The sequence below is a fragment of the Emiliania huxleyi genome (assembly GCF_000372725.1).
Source record: "Emiliania huxleyi CCMP1516 unplaced genomic scaffold EMIHUscaffold_65, whole genome shotgun sequence".
NCBI lineage: Eukaryota > Haptophyta > Isochrysidales > Noelaerhabdaceae > Emiliania > Emiliania huxleyi.
In genome coordinates, this window is record NW_005197128.1 from 413705 (window position 1) to 430340 (window position 16636).

Genomic DNA, 16636 nt, shown 5'->3' on the forward strand with positions numbered 1-16636 from the left:
GCAGCGAATGGCAAAAATGGCGAAAATATTGGGGTGTCTTCCCCGAACCCTGCTCGCCGTTTTGCGATAAAAGAAGAAATAGAGCGCACGGCGCACGCGGCGCAAGACAGGCGACAGACAAACAGACAGACAAGCCTCTAGGGCACCGAGTATGCGCCGCCAGATCTCGAGGCTATGCCCTATGCCTACACAGCCTCGCACGCATGGGCAGTCAAGAGGGAGCATGCTCCATGCACCTTCTCAGGACAGCGCCAGTGCCTCTCAGCTCTCTCTTGGAACCGGCAAACGTGGTTGGTGGTCTCATCTCACCAATGTGGGACCAGTGCGGCATCGCGCCATGAACAACTCTGAACTGCGCCTCACCACTGACCGGGAGGGCCGCCAAGTGGGCCAGCACAGGTCGCACATTGTGGCAGCAGTCAGCAGTGCACGCTGATAGCTAGAGGAGAGTAGCAGCGTCAGGGTCGCAGGGACGGATCGTGCCAAGCCTCACTCGCCCGGCCGGCCGCGTGCAAACGTCGGCCTGTCTGCTGTCTGGAGTGATCTGTCGGCGGTCACGGTACGACCGATCAGGTTGGAGGTTTCTTACTTATGGTTGGAGGGCCTCTATCTATCTGCTGGTCTATCTGTGTGTACTCCTGCAGATCTTTCCAAATCTGCCCTCTGAGCAACCGTGTCCGTGATCACTCGGGAAGTCGGTGCTAATAGAAGAGACTAATAGAGCCGAGGTAACGCTCCGACTGGGGAGGAGCGAGGCAGACTACGGGGATCGGCTTCTTACACAGCCCTTCCCTGCAGCGAGCCCCCCCCAACCCACCCGCGCTAGGTCTCGGGGGACGAAGGGGTCACACCCGACGTTGGCGACGACCTCGTGAACTAGCCGGGGCAGTCGGAGAAGGGGCAACTCCGTGCACTGACGGTCGGCCGTCAGAAAACACGCCTGCATGGATCGGGTTACACCAATCCTCGCTACCCAACGCGGCCAAAGGATATCCACCTCGAGAACCTCGAGAAAACTATGGGTTATTTTTTCGAGCCAAGCGAGGGTCGCGCACGAGGGCGGCCGAGGTGCTTGCCGCCAGTCGAGCATGCCCGACGCGACGTTGGAATCCTTCGGAGAACGGAGGCGGGCGCGGCGGAGACGGGCGCTGGACGGGCTCGGTGACGCGCCCAGCACCGCGTCGAGCGCGAGCAGCAACGACGATATCTGCAGCGAGGACGTCGCCGAGGTGGAGCTGCTGGCGAGTGCAGCGCTGTCCGAGGCCAAGGAGGCCACCCAGCTGGCGCGGGCCGCCAAGCGCGCTGAGATCGAGGCCAAGGTCGCTGCGGCGCGTCTGCAGCAGGCAGTGGCGGCGGCGGGAAGCAGGTCGGCGCCGCGCGCCGTCAAGGAGTCTGACCTCTTCTCGTCGTCGGTGGCCGCCAAGGTAGAGAAGCCGAAACACGAGGCCGGGGTGTCGGTCAAAGCGACGCGGCTGCAGGCGGACTTTGGCGAGAAGAAGTTCATCAAGCCGTGACGCACGGGGACCAAGAGCCAGCAGTGCATGCCGGCTCGGTCCGCCGCCAAGGCCGCAAAGATGGGCAAGCTCAAGAGCTAGAGTGCCTGTGGGGAGGGTGCACGCGGCCGACGCGCCTGCGAGCCCAGGTCCCCACCTCGAATCTTGTCCCATCTGCGAATGCGCCCCTCCCCTGACTATATGACGCGCCCGGCTCAAATGTGCGTTTCTGCACGTTGGCGGGAGCGGAGGTCTCGGGGGTGGGGGGCTCTCCGTTTAGTCCTCGTGTCGATGTGTTTTATTTCCCGCGAAAGCCAAAGCACGTCGCAACCACGGGCCCGCGCGCCGGCGGCGCGCGTTTCAAAAACAACACGTACACACATACTCGTGGAAGGTGGATCCCCGCGGCGCGCTAGCCTACCGTTTACCTAGCTCGTATCTCTTTGGGGGGGCGAGACACTGCGATGGGGCGCGCTCAACTCTCCTTATATCGCCGCTATCGCTGGCGCCTCGGTAGGGGCTGCCTCGTGCCCAGGCTCCGCTGCATGCTCCGCCGCCGCCCGTTTGTCCGCCTGCTCCGCCGGGCTATTGAACCACACCTTGAGCCGGTAGGCGTCGTTACCTGCGCAGGGAGTGGGGCGCGGGGGCGTGAGAGGCAGAGGCGCGGGCGTGGTGCGGCGGCACGCGTCGTCGGGTGGCTTCGGGCCCTCCCGGGTGAACACAGGCGATCTCGCGTAGTCTCGGGGACTCTGCCGCGCGCGCCGTTGAGGTAGTACTTGTGCAGCCGCTTGTCGCGCACAAAGCCGAGCCCGTCGTACAGCCGCAGGGCGCCTGCGGGAGAGGTCGCGGACGCGTCCCGGACATGTCCCGGACAGCGGCCGGTGTGTTGGGTCGCAGCGCGGGGGTTCGCCAATGTTGGTCGCCTCTGTCTCGAGGACAGCCTCGTCGCAACCGCCTGAGTGGGGGGGGGGGGGGGGGGACGCGCAGACGTGGAGGGCAGAGGAGTCTGCTTGGCTAGAGCCTCGTGGCCGCTCCGAGCGAGGGCTGGCGTCCTGCCCATCTCACACTAACGCTGAACCGCGGAAGAGCTCGGCCAAATGCGCGAGAGGCGTGCGGAGGGCGTGGCCAAAGCAGGTCCGGTGCGTGGTGTGCGGAGTGTGCAGTGTGTGTGTGCGCGCGCGCGCGCCCTGCCGCATGGCGAGGACGGCGGAGCTGACGAGGCGCGAGCCCATGCCTCGCTTGCGCATCGAGTGGTGCACCGCCAGCATCGCGATGTAGCCGCGCGTCCGCCCGCTGCGGTGCACGTCCTGCTTGCACACAATGACGCCGACGACCTCCTCGCCGCCCGGCGCCTCGCCCGCGGCTCCGCCCTCGGCGGCGCAGGGCGCGAGCGCCACAAAGCAGAGCTGAGGCCACTGCCGAAGAGGGCGGGACGCCCAGTGAGCGCCCGAGGGTTCAGGGTGGCGGCGGCGGCGGCGGCGGCGGCGGCGGCGGCGGCGGCGGCGATGTCTGCTGCGGCAATGACAGGCGATAGCGGTGGACACCGGCGGCGGTGTGGGCTGGCGGATGCGGCGCCACGCCTGGTTGATAAAGTAGCGGTACGTAAAGATGGAGTAGGGCTCGGAGAGGTCGACCGAGATGAGGTCGATGATGCCCTGCGCGCGACGGGCGCGGCCGCGGTCTCCGTGCTAGGCGTGGCAGCGTGCCGTGCTGGGGCCGGGAGCGGCGGCGCCTGCAGCTGGTGCTCGCCCTGGTAAGGCACCAGTTTCACGGCCGACATCGTTGGGGACCCCCAGCTGGGGGGCCAAAGAGAGACCCACTGTGTGATTCGTCTTTCCCTGCGAACGCGCACCCCCAGGGCTAGGGCTCTCTTGCCCGCAACCCGATCCCGATCATCCGGCCCGCTGGGTGCGCTTCTCAGCTCCCCGGGGGCCCTGGATGTGAGGTTACCGACTGCACTCGCCACTCCAAGACCAAGTGCTCCACGAGTGCTCGCGCCCCTACACTTGATCTGTGTGTCACCACCAGTACAGCGGTGTACGTCCCCCTTCTCTTCATTTACATATTTCAACCTGGGCGAACCTCGACGAAGTACGGCTTTGTGCTGGAGTCGACCGCATCCGGCCCCTTGAGCTCTCCCGCGCGCGAACCCTCCCTGTTTGCGACCCTCGCCCCGGCCTCGATTCTTGGCAAGACCATGGGACACGACACACGAGTCGAGACGCGTCCGGGCGTTGGGAGAAGCCGCCTCGGTCGCCAATGGCAGTGGCCGAGGCCCGCCGATCACCATCCCTCTGCGATCGACTTTGCGAGAGCGGACGTCGGCTTTGGCGCCGGCGGCGGCGGGAGTGGCGCGCCGCCGTCGGCCTCCGCCGCCGCGGGCGGCTTGTCCGCAGCCTCCTCCGCCTCGTCCTGCAGTTCGATGGACTCGTCGTCGATTGCGGCGTGCGCCTGGGTCGGTGCGGCGCCGGCGGTGAACCCCCCCTTCCCCTGACGCGGGACAGGCGCCAGAGCGCCCTCAACGGCCGGCGGGGCGAGGGAGAAGGGCGGGAGGGGGGAGGGGGGAGGGGGGGCGGGGGGGGGGGGGGGCTCGCCTGGGCAGCCTCGCGCGCCTTCTCGTCGGCGGCGGCGCGCGCCGACTCAGCCTAGTGGGTGTGTGGTGGAGGTGGCGTGGAGGTGTTGCGGAGGTGTGGTGGAGGTGCCCTGGAGGTGCCGTGGGGGTGAGCTGGGGGGGGGGTTGCGTGAGTGTGCAGGGCAGTCGTCACCTCCTTCCCCTTTTCCTGCGCCGCCGAGAGCGCGACGCGCTCGAGCCACGCGTGGTGGTGGTAGGTGGCCTAGGCCGAGGAGAGGAGGAGGGTCAGGCCTTGGCCGCCGCCGCGAGCCGACACTCTCGGAGTACTCTCGGGAACTCTCGGGTACTCTCTCGGGAACTCTCGGGAACTCTCGGGTACTCTCGGGCAATCTCGGGTAATCTCGGGTATTCTCGGGTGCTCTCGGGTAATCTCCGCCTTGGCCTCCGCCGCGAGCCGGCCCTTCTCGTCGCTTGCTAGCTCCGCCGCCTCGAGCTCGCGCGCCTACTCAGGTACACCTCGGGCAATCTCGGGCAATCTCGGGCAATCTCGGGTCGTCTCGGGCAGCCTCTAGTAGAAGTCTCGGGTCATCTCGGGCCATCTCGGGCCATCTCGCGCGCATGCTCAAGCGGACGCCATGGGCAGGCCGCCGGCCGAGAGATCGCCTCGGCCCCCTCTCTCCGCCCGATCTCCGGGGCTTGTAGGGCGTGTGCGTGTCATGGACTGTGCGAGCCGTCTGGGCGGGCAGGACGGGCAGCCCCCCCCCCCCCCCCCTTCTCCCCCTTCTCCCCGCTCCCCCGCTCCTCCCCTCTCTCGACGCACCTTCTCCTCGAGCGCCACCCGCGCCGCCTCCGCCTCCTTCGCCTACGGGGGAGGGGGGAGGGGGGGCACGCCGAACGCTGCGGCCATACTCGATGCGGCCATACTCGCTGCATCCGACCGACTGCTGCAACAGCGCAGCCATGTGCATGCGCGAGACACCGGGTCGTGCCGGTGCGTCTCTTCTCCAGGTCTCCAGGTGGGGAGAGAGTGACTGAGGTGTCTGCAAGTCGCCGCGAGTGCTGTACGGGCAAGCCACCAGCACCGTGGCGACCGTCTCCACGCTGCTGTGGATCGACCGGCCGATGGCTGGGGCCGGTCTCTGGGGCCGGTCTTTCGGGCCGGTCTCTGGGGCCGGGTGTCTCCGGTCTCGTCGAGTGTCTTCGGCGCACCGCGAGAGTGCGAGGGGTGCGAGTGGAGGGGAGTACAGCGGGAGGAGGCGGGAGGCGCGTGTTGCTCGAGCGCTCGTCGGAAGGCCACTAGATGCCGGTGCCCTGTCCCCCTCTACCCTCCTGTGCCTTGCTCTCGCGCGCCGTCCGCGCCGCCTCCGCCTCCGCCTCCGCCTCCTCGGACGCAGCGCGGGCGACGCCCGCCTCCTTGGCCTTGTCTTCTGCCGCCGCCTCCGCCTGGGTGGGGTAAGGGAGACGGCACTGGCGTCGCTGCTGCCACCTCTCGCGTGTGCACCACCGCCGCCGCCTCTGCTACCGCTGCCTGCGCCTCGCTATTCCACCCTCCTCAGCTGCTGCTGCCTCTGCGCCTCGCTATTCCGCCCTCTGCTGCGGCGGCGGCAAGCGCTGCTACACACGTCTGCTACAGGAGGGTCGCCTTGCGCGCCGCCGCGTCGGCCGCCCCAGCCATCTCGGCCAGCTCCGTCGCCTCCTCCTGCTTAGCGGCGGCCGCCGAGGCGCGGGCCTGCAGGGGCCGCGCACGCACGAGAGGGGCGTTGGAGGGAGGAGGGAGGAGGAGGAGAAGAAGGGGGGGGGGGGGGGGGAGCGCGCCTGCCGCTTCTTCTCCCGCTCCCAGCGGGTGCTCTCGCGCTCGGCGTCGCCTCCCTCCGGGGAGAGAGCGCCCGCCTTGGCCCCCTTCTTGTCGCGGCCGCGCGACGTGGTCTCCTCCCGCCCCCGCCCGGCCTCGTGCTTGCTGCGGCTCGGGCCCTTGTCATCGCGCGGCCGCTCGCTCTCGCTGCTGCCGCCCCGAGACAGGGATCGGCGGCGCTTGGCGTCGCTGCCGTTGCTGCCGTCGGACTCATCGCTCTCGCCGCCGCGGTGCTTCCGCTTCCGCCGTCGGTCCGAATGCTTCCGCCGCTTTTTGTCCGACGAGCGGTGCTTCCGGTCGCGCCTCTCGTCGGCGTCGCTGCCGTCGGAGTCCGAGTCGCGGCGCGAGTGCTTGCGCTTGCGCCGGCGCCGGCGGTCCGATTCGCTCGAGCTGTCTGAGCGAGAGTCCTCGCTCTCGTGCCGCCGCCGCCGCCGCCGCTTGCTGTCGCGGCTCGACCTGTGCTTGCGGCGCGGCCGTTCTTCTTCGGAGCCCGACTCGTCAGAGTCCCTCCGCCTCCGGTCGGAGCGACCCTTCTCCTCGCGCTCGCTCCCCATATTTGCGAGAGTGAGCCGCGCGGCGCGGCAAGAATTTTTTTTTCATGTCAAGCTCGGTGCCTGTGCCTCGCCGGCCGGCGAGATTGCTGGAGGTAGAGCAAGACTGCTCTAGCCTCGCATGTCACGACAGGGAGGATGTGGCCCTGAGTTATGTGTACGCCTACTCAGGGTGTGTGGCAGCCAGCTGGCTGTGTGTCTTGTGAGCCTGTTTGTGTCTGTGTGTCGCTCGTGCGTGTCGTCATCATCTGTCTAGCGTCCACCCATACCGCGTTGGTGTCCAGTCCGAGCCTGGCTGTTCTTCACCTTTCTACCTACCTACCTACCTGAGACTCTGGTGCTGAGCATCAGAGCAACCGTCTCAGCCTCCGCGCTCCGCGGCCCGGACCGCACCAAGTGTGAGTTCACCGATGAAGACGAGTAGACGAAACGTTGAATCGACCGTGCTATAAGATAGAAAGTTGGAACAGGGATAAGGGGATAACCCTCGAAAACCACGACGTCACGTATGTCCTTACTACATACTAGAGCGTACAGGCAGCCTCCATATGGCAGCCTTCCAACAAAGGCATACCGTAACCCTTCCGACGTAGTCAAGACCAATCAAACTCCACGTCCGACACCTTGAGCCCGACGTAGAGGTACGTCGTTGCGTGCAGCGGCGTGTAGACGACCCGCCGCTCGCTCTCGTGGAACCAGAGGGTCCGCAGAGCGCCGTGCTGCTGCAGCGCGGCTGTGTGCTCCCGGCTCAGAAAGACGCCGTCGTTGGCAAACCACCACTGGTTGAGCTTTTGCGACCAGTGGTTGGGCGCGTCGGAGCGGCAGGTGAAGTCCACGAGCGCGAGCTGGCCGCCGACCCGCAACGCACGCACCATGGCGGAGAGGGCCGTGCGCCAGCGCGGGATCATGCTGAGGCAGTAGGAGCAAGAGACCAGGTCGAGCGAGCCGCGTGGCGGGAGTCCTGCCGTTGGGGCGAGGCGGGGCGGTGAGAGGGTGCTGGCGCCGAGGCGAGCTGCGCCAGCAGAGGCAAGGCTCGGCCGCGCGGAGGAAACGGCGCCGAAACGGGGGAGAGGGGCAGGGGGTTGGGGGCAGGGGGGCGGGTGGCAGGGAAGGGGGGGGGGCGGGGGGGGAGGTTCGAGACGCGAGGGGCGGGTGGGGAGGGGGGGCAAGGGGGAGGAGGGAGGGCGGTGGCGGGCCCGGAAGCGTCTCGTCGTTGACGTCGCCCACGAGGAGTGTGACTTGGTGCGCGAGGCCGAGCCTGTCGACCCGCTGCTGGGCGACGGCGAGCAGCTCCGGCGAGAGGTCGAGCAGCCACAGCCGCGTGCCGCACTCCCTCACATGGCCCAGCACGTACTCGAGGTCGCGCGCGGTGCCGCACCCGACCGACAGCCACGCGGCGGGGCGCCGCTGCCAAGGCAGCCCGAACCGCATCAGCCGCTCGCGCCCCGGCAGCAGCGCCTCGCGGAAGCCGTCGTAGCGGGGACCCTGCTCGCGGTAAAAGGCGGCGACGTCCTTGCTCGTGCGCAAAGCGTGGCGGGCGAGCTGGAGGCAAACGGCGGCGTCGTCGACGAGCGTGTTGGAGGGGGCGTAGCCGGAGCCCACGCAGAGGAAGCGGCGGAAGCCACTCGGCTCCGCCGGGTCCGCGACGGGGGCGTCGGGCGGGTGCGCACGGGCGACCCACTGGCTCAGGTACCAGCCGACGCGGTCTTGCTCCGGGACGAGGGTCGGTCGCAGCTGCGCGAGCACCTGCAGGTCGTCAAGGCGAAACGGCGTGTGGGTGCAGGTGTCGTCGCTGCAAGCGCGCGGTGAGTCGGCCGCATTCGGACCGGCGAGTGGACCGCCACGCCAAAGGAGCGCCAAAAGAGGCGCCCTGCCGGCGCCATGTGCGGTAGCAGCGCCGCCAGCTGCTCCGCGATCTGCTCGTCACCTAGGCGGTGGCGAGGAGGGGCGGGGGGCGGCTCAAGAGAGCTGTTGTGGGCGGCCGGGCCGGACGGTCGCGGCTCTCTAATGCGCGCCCATCCAGTCCATCGAGTCTCGGAAAAGTCTCGAAAGTGTCTCGAAAGTGTCTCGGAAGTGTCTACCGCGCCCATCCAGTCCATCGAGTCGAGGAGCGAGGCCACCGTGAAGTCGTCGCGGCTCGCCTAGACACTTCTGTGACACCTCCGAGACACTTCCGAGACATCACGCCCACCGTGAAGTCGGCGCGGATCGCCGCAGCGGAGGCGAGGGGGCCGTGGTGAAGGGCGACGCGGTGGGCGGAGGAGCGTAGAGCCTCGTAGTGCTCTGGTCGCAGGTAGCGAGGGCAGCAGTGCGGGTCCCAGCGGCCGACGGCGTACGCGTAGTAGAAGTAGTTGTCGGCCCGCCACATGCGCGAGCCGAAGACCTGAGGGAGAGGCAAGGGCGCTTCGGGAGAAGGGCGGTCGCCGCTTGTGCCGTGCGTGCGTGCGCGCGTGCGTGCGTGCGTGCGTGCGTGTGTGTGTGCGTGCGTGTGTGTGCGTGTGTGTGTGTGTGCGTGTGTGTGTGTGCGTGTGCATGTCGGCGACGGGTAGAAGCGGCTAGCGAAACCTCGCAGACCCGCGAGATCCAGACAGACGGTGTGCGGCGCAGCAAGTCGATCTGCGACGTCGGCACGCCGCCGAGGGGCGCGAGCAAGCGCCACAGCCACATCTGGGAGAGGCAGAGCGTGAAGATGCGCATCCCCCACCCCCGAGGGTCGGGCGCCTGCCCGCGCCGCATGCCCCGCACAACCGCGTCGAGGGCGCCGCACCCTCGCAGTGCGAGGCGGAGGAGGCGGGCGCCGAAGCCTGCCGACCCGGCGAAGAAGAGGTTCGACGCAAAGAGCTCGCCTGTGGACGTGTCGTGGTTGTGTCGTGGACGTGCCGCGGACAGGCCGGGCCACGTGCGAGCCCGGCCGATCGCCATTGGTGTCCCAAAAGGCGCGCGACGAGTCGAGCTGCAGCAAAGGGCGCAGCCGCGCGGCGTAGCTCGCCTACAAGAGGCTGCCCGAGGTGACCCGAGATGGCCCGAGACTACGAGAGGCTGCCCGAGATGACCCGAGATGACCCGAGATTGCCCGAGATGACCCGAGGTGGCCCGAGTGGTGGCCGTAGCTCGCCTCGAAGACGGCGGCGTCCGAGCGCGCCCAGAGAGCGAAGAAGGCGGCGTGGTCGAGGGCGGCGAGGGAGGCGAGCTTGAGATCGAGGAGAGCGAGCTGCGCCTCGTTGAGGTCCGCGGCGACGATGCCGGCCGGCTTCTCGATGAGGTAGTCCAGCACGTTGCAGCCCGCCGAGGCGATGGTGAGGATGACGTCCCTCTGCCCGAGGCGCAGCTCCGCCACCTCGACGGCCGGGTCCTCCCACGAGATGTTGTAGATGATCCGGCGCGCCACGAGCGAGTCGCTGATGAAGTTGGCCGTGTAGACGTCCCGCAGCGCACGCGCCAGCCGGCGCACCGTGTACGCGACGACCAGCAGGTTGCCCACGCACACATACGCAGCCCACGCCGCGGCGCGGCACCACTCGCCGCCCCGCTCGCCGTCTGCCGCGGGCGGCTGCATGGCGGCGCGGAGCACGCGCGCGGTGAGCGTCGAGTGGAGGAGCGCCTGCCCGACCAGCATCGCCACAAAGACGAGCAGGTGGCGCGTCGCCATCGACCAGAGCGCGCGCTCGTGCAGCGGGCCGGCGGATGCACCGCCCTGCATGCCGGTCGAGCCACCCGTAGCGACTCGCGCGGCGGCGCGGCTCTGCCGCTTCGAGGGCAGCGAGCCCTTGGCGAGGTACGACTGGAACCAGCCGACGTGCGTGATGAGGAGCACACTGCTCACCCAGTACAGCAGCGGATCGAGCCGGTCGAGCGCGCGCGCGGTGATCCAGCAGTGGTACGAGACGCGGGTGAGGAAAAAGACGACGCCGACTCCGAAGCGCGGGTTGCCGCCGTCGCCCAGTAGGTGGTTGCCTCCGACGAGCAGCGTCGGCAGCTCCTCGACGCCGCAGACGGCGAACAGCAGCGTCTGGCGCGTGTGGAGCAGGTAGCACAGCAGCACTGAGTACAGGGCGTGGTGGTAGTAGCCGACGTCGATCTGCTCTGGGTAGTGCAGCGCCCCCAGCACCGAGTCGACGCCACAGTAGGCGAGGAAGAAGAGGCACAAATGGCGCGAGACTGGCTCCTCGGGTGCGCCGCCGCCGCTGGGACGCAGCCACTGCATCGGGTCGCTCGGGCGGTACAGCTCCACCGCGCTGGACACGCCCTGCCACCAAGCGCCGAACGCGTAGTAACTGCCGACGACCGTGACGACGAGCGCCGCGAATGTCGTGAGCAGCCACGAGAGCTGGCGACGCTGATCGGCGAGAGGCCGGTGGCGCGATACGAGGAAGGCGGCGCCGAAGGCGTAGACGCCGACGTTGACAGCGCCGTACAGGGCGAGGGCGGACGCCTCGATGGACATACGAGCAGGGTGCGACGGTCCCAGCCTGTAAGCGCGCGGCGGTGCGGGCAGGGCAGCAAGCAGGCAGCAAGCGTCGCACACTGCGATAGGCAAGCTCCAGCAGATTTTTCTTTTCCAGCGGAAACTTTCTTTTTCCCGAAAATCTAAACTGTCAAAGTATTCGCTTTCTCCTTTCCCGTCCTCGCGGGAGTCGCTTAGGCGGCTCCCGTGGTGTACCTGTGTTATTGCCAGTGCGCGAAAAAGTTTTTCTCTGGGCCTCCCGCAACGCTGCCAGCCAAGCGCCAACATGTCGGCAATGCTCGAGCCGCTCGTCGACAAGGTGGTCCAGGTCATCACCAACGACGGAAGGAATATCGTCGGCCTGCTCAAGGTGCCGGCTCAGCCGCGCACCCCACCTGACGCCGCGGCGGTGCCATATATCTGATCGCATCGTCGGCCACCACGCCGCCGCGTACCAAGCACCCACCACGCCGGTGACGGCTGCATATGCCGACGACCGATGCCACGCCACACGCAAGGGCACGTGCCCTCTCCTCGTCTGCTGCGCCGGCGCCGCCTCCTGACCGAGACTGGTACCCTCCGAACGCAGGGCTTTGACCAGACCACCAACGTCATCCTCGACGAGTGCCACGAGCGAGTTTTCTCGACGACCGCGGGCGTGGAGCAGGCGGCGGCGGGGCCTGTCACCTCCCTCTTCTCCTCCCCCCCACATCGCGCCACATCTCGCTGCGAATCCTGCACCGATCTACTCTTGCCACGCCTTCGCCAGTGATGCTCAACACTGTTTGTATTCCCCGACGCGCGCGCTGGCGCCACGTGGCTCCACCCGCGCGCGAGCGAAGAGAACACCGTTGTCTGAGGTGGCGAGATCTCGCACGCTCCGGAGCCCCTGCGCATCCGGAGACCCCTCCTCGCGCGCCCGCGCCTCTCGCGGCCCGTTCGCCCACGCGCCTCCGCTCCGCGGGTTCCCGCAGGTTATGCTGGGGCTCTACATCGTCCGAGGGGACAACATCGCGCTCGTGGGCGAGGTCGACGAGGAGATCGACGCCGAGATCGACCTTGCCATGCTCAAGGCGGAGCCGCTCAAGGCTGTCGTCCACTGAGCGCGCGACCAGTCTGCAGTCAGGGATTCTAGGTCAATACGTTTAAAATCGTTATAGTTTATACACCCGGTACATCGCGGGCGCCCGGGGGCGACCCGGCAGCGCTCATCTCTCGGGCCGCACCCGTGCCCGGAGTGTCAGTGTGGGGCACTGAGGGCGCGACCGTCATCTCGGCGCTGCCGCCGGCCGCAGCCGTGGCAGGGGGTCTCGACTGCGAGTCCTCCGCCCGTGGACCGGGGGGGGGGGGGGGGGGTAGCTCGATCTAGAGCTCGTCCTTCTCCGCAGCGTCGTCCTCGGAGAAGGAGACCTTGCAGAAGCCGCAGGCGCGCGCGCACTTCTCGCGCATGAAGGCCTCGTTGGCGGTGCACTCGCCCATAGTGGACCAGTACTGGCAGTTGTTTGCCGACTCGGCGTCCGTGCAGAGGGTGCCCTCGGCCTGCTTGGCGCCCTCTGCGCACAGCCCGCACGCCTTCCTGCAGTTGGTGTGCATAAAGCCTTCGTTCCGGTCGCACTCCCCTTTGCTGGACCAGCCGGCGCATCGCTCGTCTGCGTCGCCGCAAATCTCGCGCAGCCCGAGAAGCGACATCAGCTTGTGAAGCGAAGCGATGGAAGACAGCCGCGTCAGATCAATCTTCATGACCTCGCTGCCGTCCTCGGTCAGCAGGAAAAGGTCCGGGTTGTGGTGGTTGATGTACACGACCTTGAGGTTCTCGTACCGCCCCGCGTGCAGGTCCGAGCGGACAAACTCCCGAACTTCGGGGAAACTGTTTAGCCGTCACCCCGAGCAAGTGCGGATCTCGCCGCGCGCTATCCTCGGCTTGTCGCTGTCACAAACCATCGTCGAGTCAAAGATCTGGCAGTTCATCTCCATGTCGGATCGCGCATGTGGCGCGAGCGTCAGGGCCAGGAGGCAGGCGGCACGAGAGGCCGGCGGCATGTTGCACACCACCAAGCAAGTTGGGGCGAGCAGAAAGAATTTTAGGATCCTCCCTACTCGCGTGCGAGCAGTCCTCCCATCCCTCCCTTGGGTTGTCCGTTTTCTTTCTTTCTTTTCTTTCTGCGAGCAGAAAGAATCCTGTTTTCTTTCTTTCTTTTAGTAAGAATCCTAAAGAAACAAGATAGCTTGAATGCCGGCATTCAAGCGAGACGACGCAGTCGGCTCCGCTAGTCGGCTCCGCGACGCGGAGCGCTGCATGAAGGCCGGCAAGCCGCTCACGGTGCGCGAGGCGTCCTTCATCAGCTTGCTGATGGGACACACCGAGCGCACCGGCGCGGCCACCGTGCGCTTCACCATGCACGTCGACGGCAGTCTCGACAGAAGGGGAGGGGGCGGAGGGAGGCGAGGGAGGCAAGAGGGCACGCAGCCTGAAGAATGGACTGCGAGCGGAGTCGTGGCGCTGCCAGCCAGACAGAGAAGAGAGAGAGAGAGAGTTACACTTCTCACTTGTCACGCTTGAACCGGGCGCCGCCTCGGGATATAGAAAATTTGCCTGTGGCCGACCCTCACAGCTCACAGCTCTTCACTGGCATTCGAGGACGGACGCGTTCATCCCATTCGAGAAAATGAGGAACGATGAACGGGTTTCGAACTTTTGGCCGGCGGCCTCGACGGTCCCGAGATGACCAGCTCTCCGCTGGGCGGCCACGACGACGATGGGTCGGACGGCTCCTCGAGCGCCGAATTCTTCCCTTGCGACGAGTACCCGCAGGATGTGCCTGGCGCCATTGCTGAGCCAGTCGTGGGATTTGCGGCGGAGGTGGATCAATTCGTGGTGGGCGAGGCAAGGACGGCGCGGGCCGAGCTGGACCGCATGCGGGCTGCGCTGCTGAGGGTCAGCACCGTCGCGGTCGACTTGGCGGAGCGGTCGCTGCTCCTAGCAGAAAGCCAGAGTCTCCCGCCGCGCTCTCGCGGCATGGAGCAGGAGGCGCGGCTGCAGCTCTACCGACGCGCATTCGGCCACGTCGATGTCCAACGGGCGGCAGAATCGCGACAGGCAGCGCATGTTCAGAGGCGGACAAGCCTGGCTCCCCGTGGCCCCACAAGCCCGACAGCAGTGCCTTCAGTGCCTTCAGGACCTGTGCCTGTTGGCCCTGGCACCTTCCGCCAGCTACTCCCCCTAACCCAATCAGGCGAGTCGAGGCACAGCTGGACGCGAGGACGCAGGCACGTCATGCCACCAAGCAATGCGAGCAGACGCCCCCTGCGATGTAGCCACAGCCGGCATGCAGCGCCCGACCGTCGGGCGCCTTTCCAGTCCACAACCCCCCCTCCCTGCGCTTAGCTGGCAGAGCGGGCGCAGCGGCGGCTTGAGGCATTGGTACCCTAGAGCGACGGGTTGCGATGGCGGCCTTTCCCACCATTTGCTGCCGAGCTTGAGTAGGCGCAGCTTGATGCGACGGAGCGGCGGGCGACGCGAGCAGAGGCCCGCGCCGCAGAGTTGGAGGCGCTCCGGATGAAGGAGATCGGCGGGCCAATCCCCCAGCTACGTTCAGAGGCATGGCTCGAGGCGCCGCTTCATCTGCTCCCGCTACCCCCCCCCCCCCTTCCCTTTGCACAAACAACAGTGGCTCCCTTCGCCTCTGTCGAGACTCACCCCTTTGGGCCACTGCTGTGCACCGCTTCCACCTCACCACCCCCGCCGTCACCCACCCACCATTTAGGCCCAGCTCGCTGCGCGGCTCCGGGCGCAAGCAGAGTGGGAGGCGCCGTGACGAACCTCTCGGTCACAGATCTAGACATGCCTAGTCTTCCTTCTTCGGGCCCTCTCCCTCCCTGTAGGCCGGACCCTCACCAGGCCGGTCCCGATGTGTTCCAGGCGCAGCGGCGGGAGCAACGACAGACCTGGGAGCGGGCGCGCCGCGCCGAGCAGGTCGCGGCTGCGGAGAGAGCCCTGACCATCGAACGTCGCGGGCTGGCTACACTCGCCGTGACGCTCTGCTTCGCCTTGGCGGCGAACCGGCTTGGGGCGGGGGGTGACCGGCTCAAGAGCGCCCGCCGTGATAGCGTCGGCGATGGCGCCACGTCGCGGCAGGCCACCGGTTGGCAGTGGACAGTGCCGCCGCGACCACTGGAAGCACCGAGTCTTGCCTCATCACAGGGTCTGGCGCTGCTTGCGCCAGGTGCCGAGAATCCGAGTGCGGCCAGCCGCGTGAGAGCGCTACTTGGCGAGAATACATCTTGTGTGGCCTAATATAGAATATAAAAGACTAAAAAGAGTACCGTGCGCGTTTGGGTCGACTGTTTGTGACGCGCGGCTAGCCACTCCCCGCCTTTCCTCTCGGCGCCGCCTCGCCATCTCTCCGCGAGTCCGCGCCCACCGCGGCGGGGAGCGGCGGGTGGCCGGGTGCAGGGTGCGCGGCCGCCGCGGCGCGACACGGCGGCGACTTCCGGACTTGAAGACGCACTTGCACCAGCGCCCACACCTGGACGTCGGAGTGTGTGTGTGTGGAGGGCAAAGCGTAAGGGGGGGCTTCGTCGTTCGTGATGGCCGATATGAACGCAGCTCGATGCTCGTAGGCGAGAGTGGCCCGGAGAGCGCCGAGAGAGCCCCGCGGCGCCGCGACCCGCGACCGCCACGCGACCCACCAGACCACCCAGGCCGAGCGTTTTTGATCTCTCGGTAAGTGGGGGGCCGAGCCGCCTCGGGGTGGCGGGCGGGCGGGCGTGTTGAAAAACAGAAAACAGAAAACAGAGGGGGGCCAGGGCCCCCACTACGATTAGACACAAGGCGAGAACGCGCAGCATGTGCAGTCGACCGTTCAGCGGAGGGGGGGGGGGGAGCCGAGGGGGCGACGTCCCGACACGGCAGGTTGGAGCTGACCCCGGGAGAGAGAGAGACGAGCGATGGCACGCCCCCAATGACCCTAGACAGACATGACGAGCCGACAGCGATGCAGCGGCAGCGAAGGCGGCGAGGAGAGCCCGCGCTGCAGAGCTCCGCCGGGCGGCAGCAGAGACATCGGCGGACGGGGGAGCACGGGACACGTCGGCATAGGAGCCAGGGGGGTGGGAGAGTTGAGTCAGGTGCAGCAGCACCGTCTCGGCAGCGAGGCCGACGATGGCGACGGCGGCGACGTAGGCGAGACGGTGGCGAGGGTGGCGACGGTCACGATGAAGGTGGCTTGACGAAATGGATGACGCCATCGCGCAACATGACATCCTCGATGTCGTCGTCCTCGAGCCGGTTGAGCTCCTTCATCAGGAAGTGCATTGCCGTCGCCCGCTCCTTTTGCGGCGTCGCATGCGTCATCAGGTTGGGAAAGACTTTGACGAAAAAGTCATCGACGGAGAACTCGTCCTGCTCCTGCTCCTGCAGCTCCGAGATCGCATCTCGGATCCTCGCGCGCGCAGCCGACATCCACGGGATGATGGGGCGCTCGCAGGCTGTTTTCGACGGTTTCTACATTTTGTTTTTGTTTTCAGTCTAGGGGGCCCGACCCCCTCAGAGGCGGCGGGCGGGCGCCCACTTACCGAGAGATCAAAAACGCTCGGCCCCACCACCCTCACCCACGACACCGCCCAGCACACTATACCGCGCGTAGCGCGCGGCCGAGACGAGGGCCGAGGGCCGTGCTCGCACTTTACTTGCGCGTGCATAAAGGAAGATCGAAGACGAGCGAC

The 16636-nt window shown here is 67.2% G+C and overlaps 5 protein-coding genes across 5 annotated transcripts; 3 read left to right on the forward strand and 2 right to left on the reverse strand.

The window, feature by feature from the left end:
- Positions 1-1088: 1088 nt before the first annotated feature.
- Positions 1089-1514, forward strand: EMIHUDRAFT_215467 (hypothetical protein; the record flags this gene model as incomplete). Its single annotated transcript, XM_005763053.1, has 1 exon — positions 1089-1514. One exon carries the CDS (start codon positions 1089-1091, stop codon positions 1512-1514), a length of 426 nt encoding a protein of 141 aa, XP_005763110.1.
- A 464-nt stretch (positions 1515-1978) lies between these two features.
- Positions 1979-10912, reverse strand: EMIHUDRAFT_105120 (hypothetical protein; the record flags this gene model as incomplete). The annotated part of the gene is made up of 16 exons (XM_005763054.1): positions 1979-2115; positions 2214-2324; positions 2356-2448; positions 2572-2908; positions 3038-3148; positions 3576-3648; positions 3781-3944; positions 4259-4327; positions 4886-4927; positions 5812-6373; positions 7069-7429; positions 7521-8214; positions 8295-8395; positions 8629-8851; positions 9034-9272; positions 9532-10912. The coding sequence occupies 16 exons, from the start codon at positions 10910-10912 to the stop codon at positions 1979-1981; spliced, it is 4698 nt and encodes a 1565-aa protein (XP_005763111.1).
- A 286-nt stretch (positions 10913-11198) lies between these two features.
- EMIHUDRAFT_215471 (hypothetical protein) lies at positions 11199-12015 on the forward strand (the record flags this gene model as incomplete). Its single annotated transcript, XM_005763055.1, has 3 exons — positions 11199-11282; positions 11502-11594; positions 11887-12015. 3 exons carry the CDS (start codon positions 11199-11201, stop codon positions 12013-12015), a joined length of 306 nt encoding a protein of 101 aa, XP_005763112.1.
- Positions 12016-12277: 262 nt separating this feature from the next.
- Positions 12278-12952, reverse strand: EMIHUDRAFT_105121 (hypothetical protein; the record flags this gene model as incomplete). The annotated part of the gene is made up of 2 exons (XM_005763056.1): positions 12278-12659; positions 12795-12952. 2 exons carry the CDS (start codon positions 12950-12952, stop codon positions 12278-12280), a joined length of 540 nt encoding a protein of 179 aa, XP_005763113.1.
- A 682-nt stretch (positions 12953-13634) lies between these two features.
- EMIHUDRAFT_215473 (hypothetical protein) lies at positions 13635-15206 on the forward strand (the record flags this gene model as incomplete). Its single annotated transcript, XM_005763057.1, has 6 exons — positions 13635-14018; positions 14298-14333; positions 14397-14502; positions 14677-14738; positions 14811-15054; positions 15136-15206. The coding sequence occupies 6 exons, from the start codon at positions 13635-13637 to the stop codon at positions 15204-15206; spliced, it is 903 nt and encodes a 300-aa protein (XP_005763114.1).
- Positions 15207-16636: the final 1430 nt, after the last annotated feature.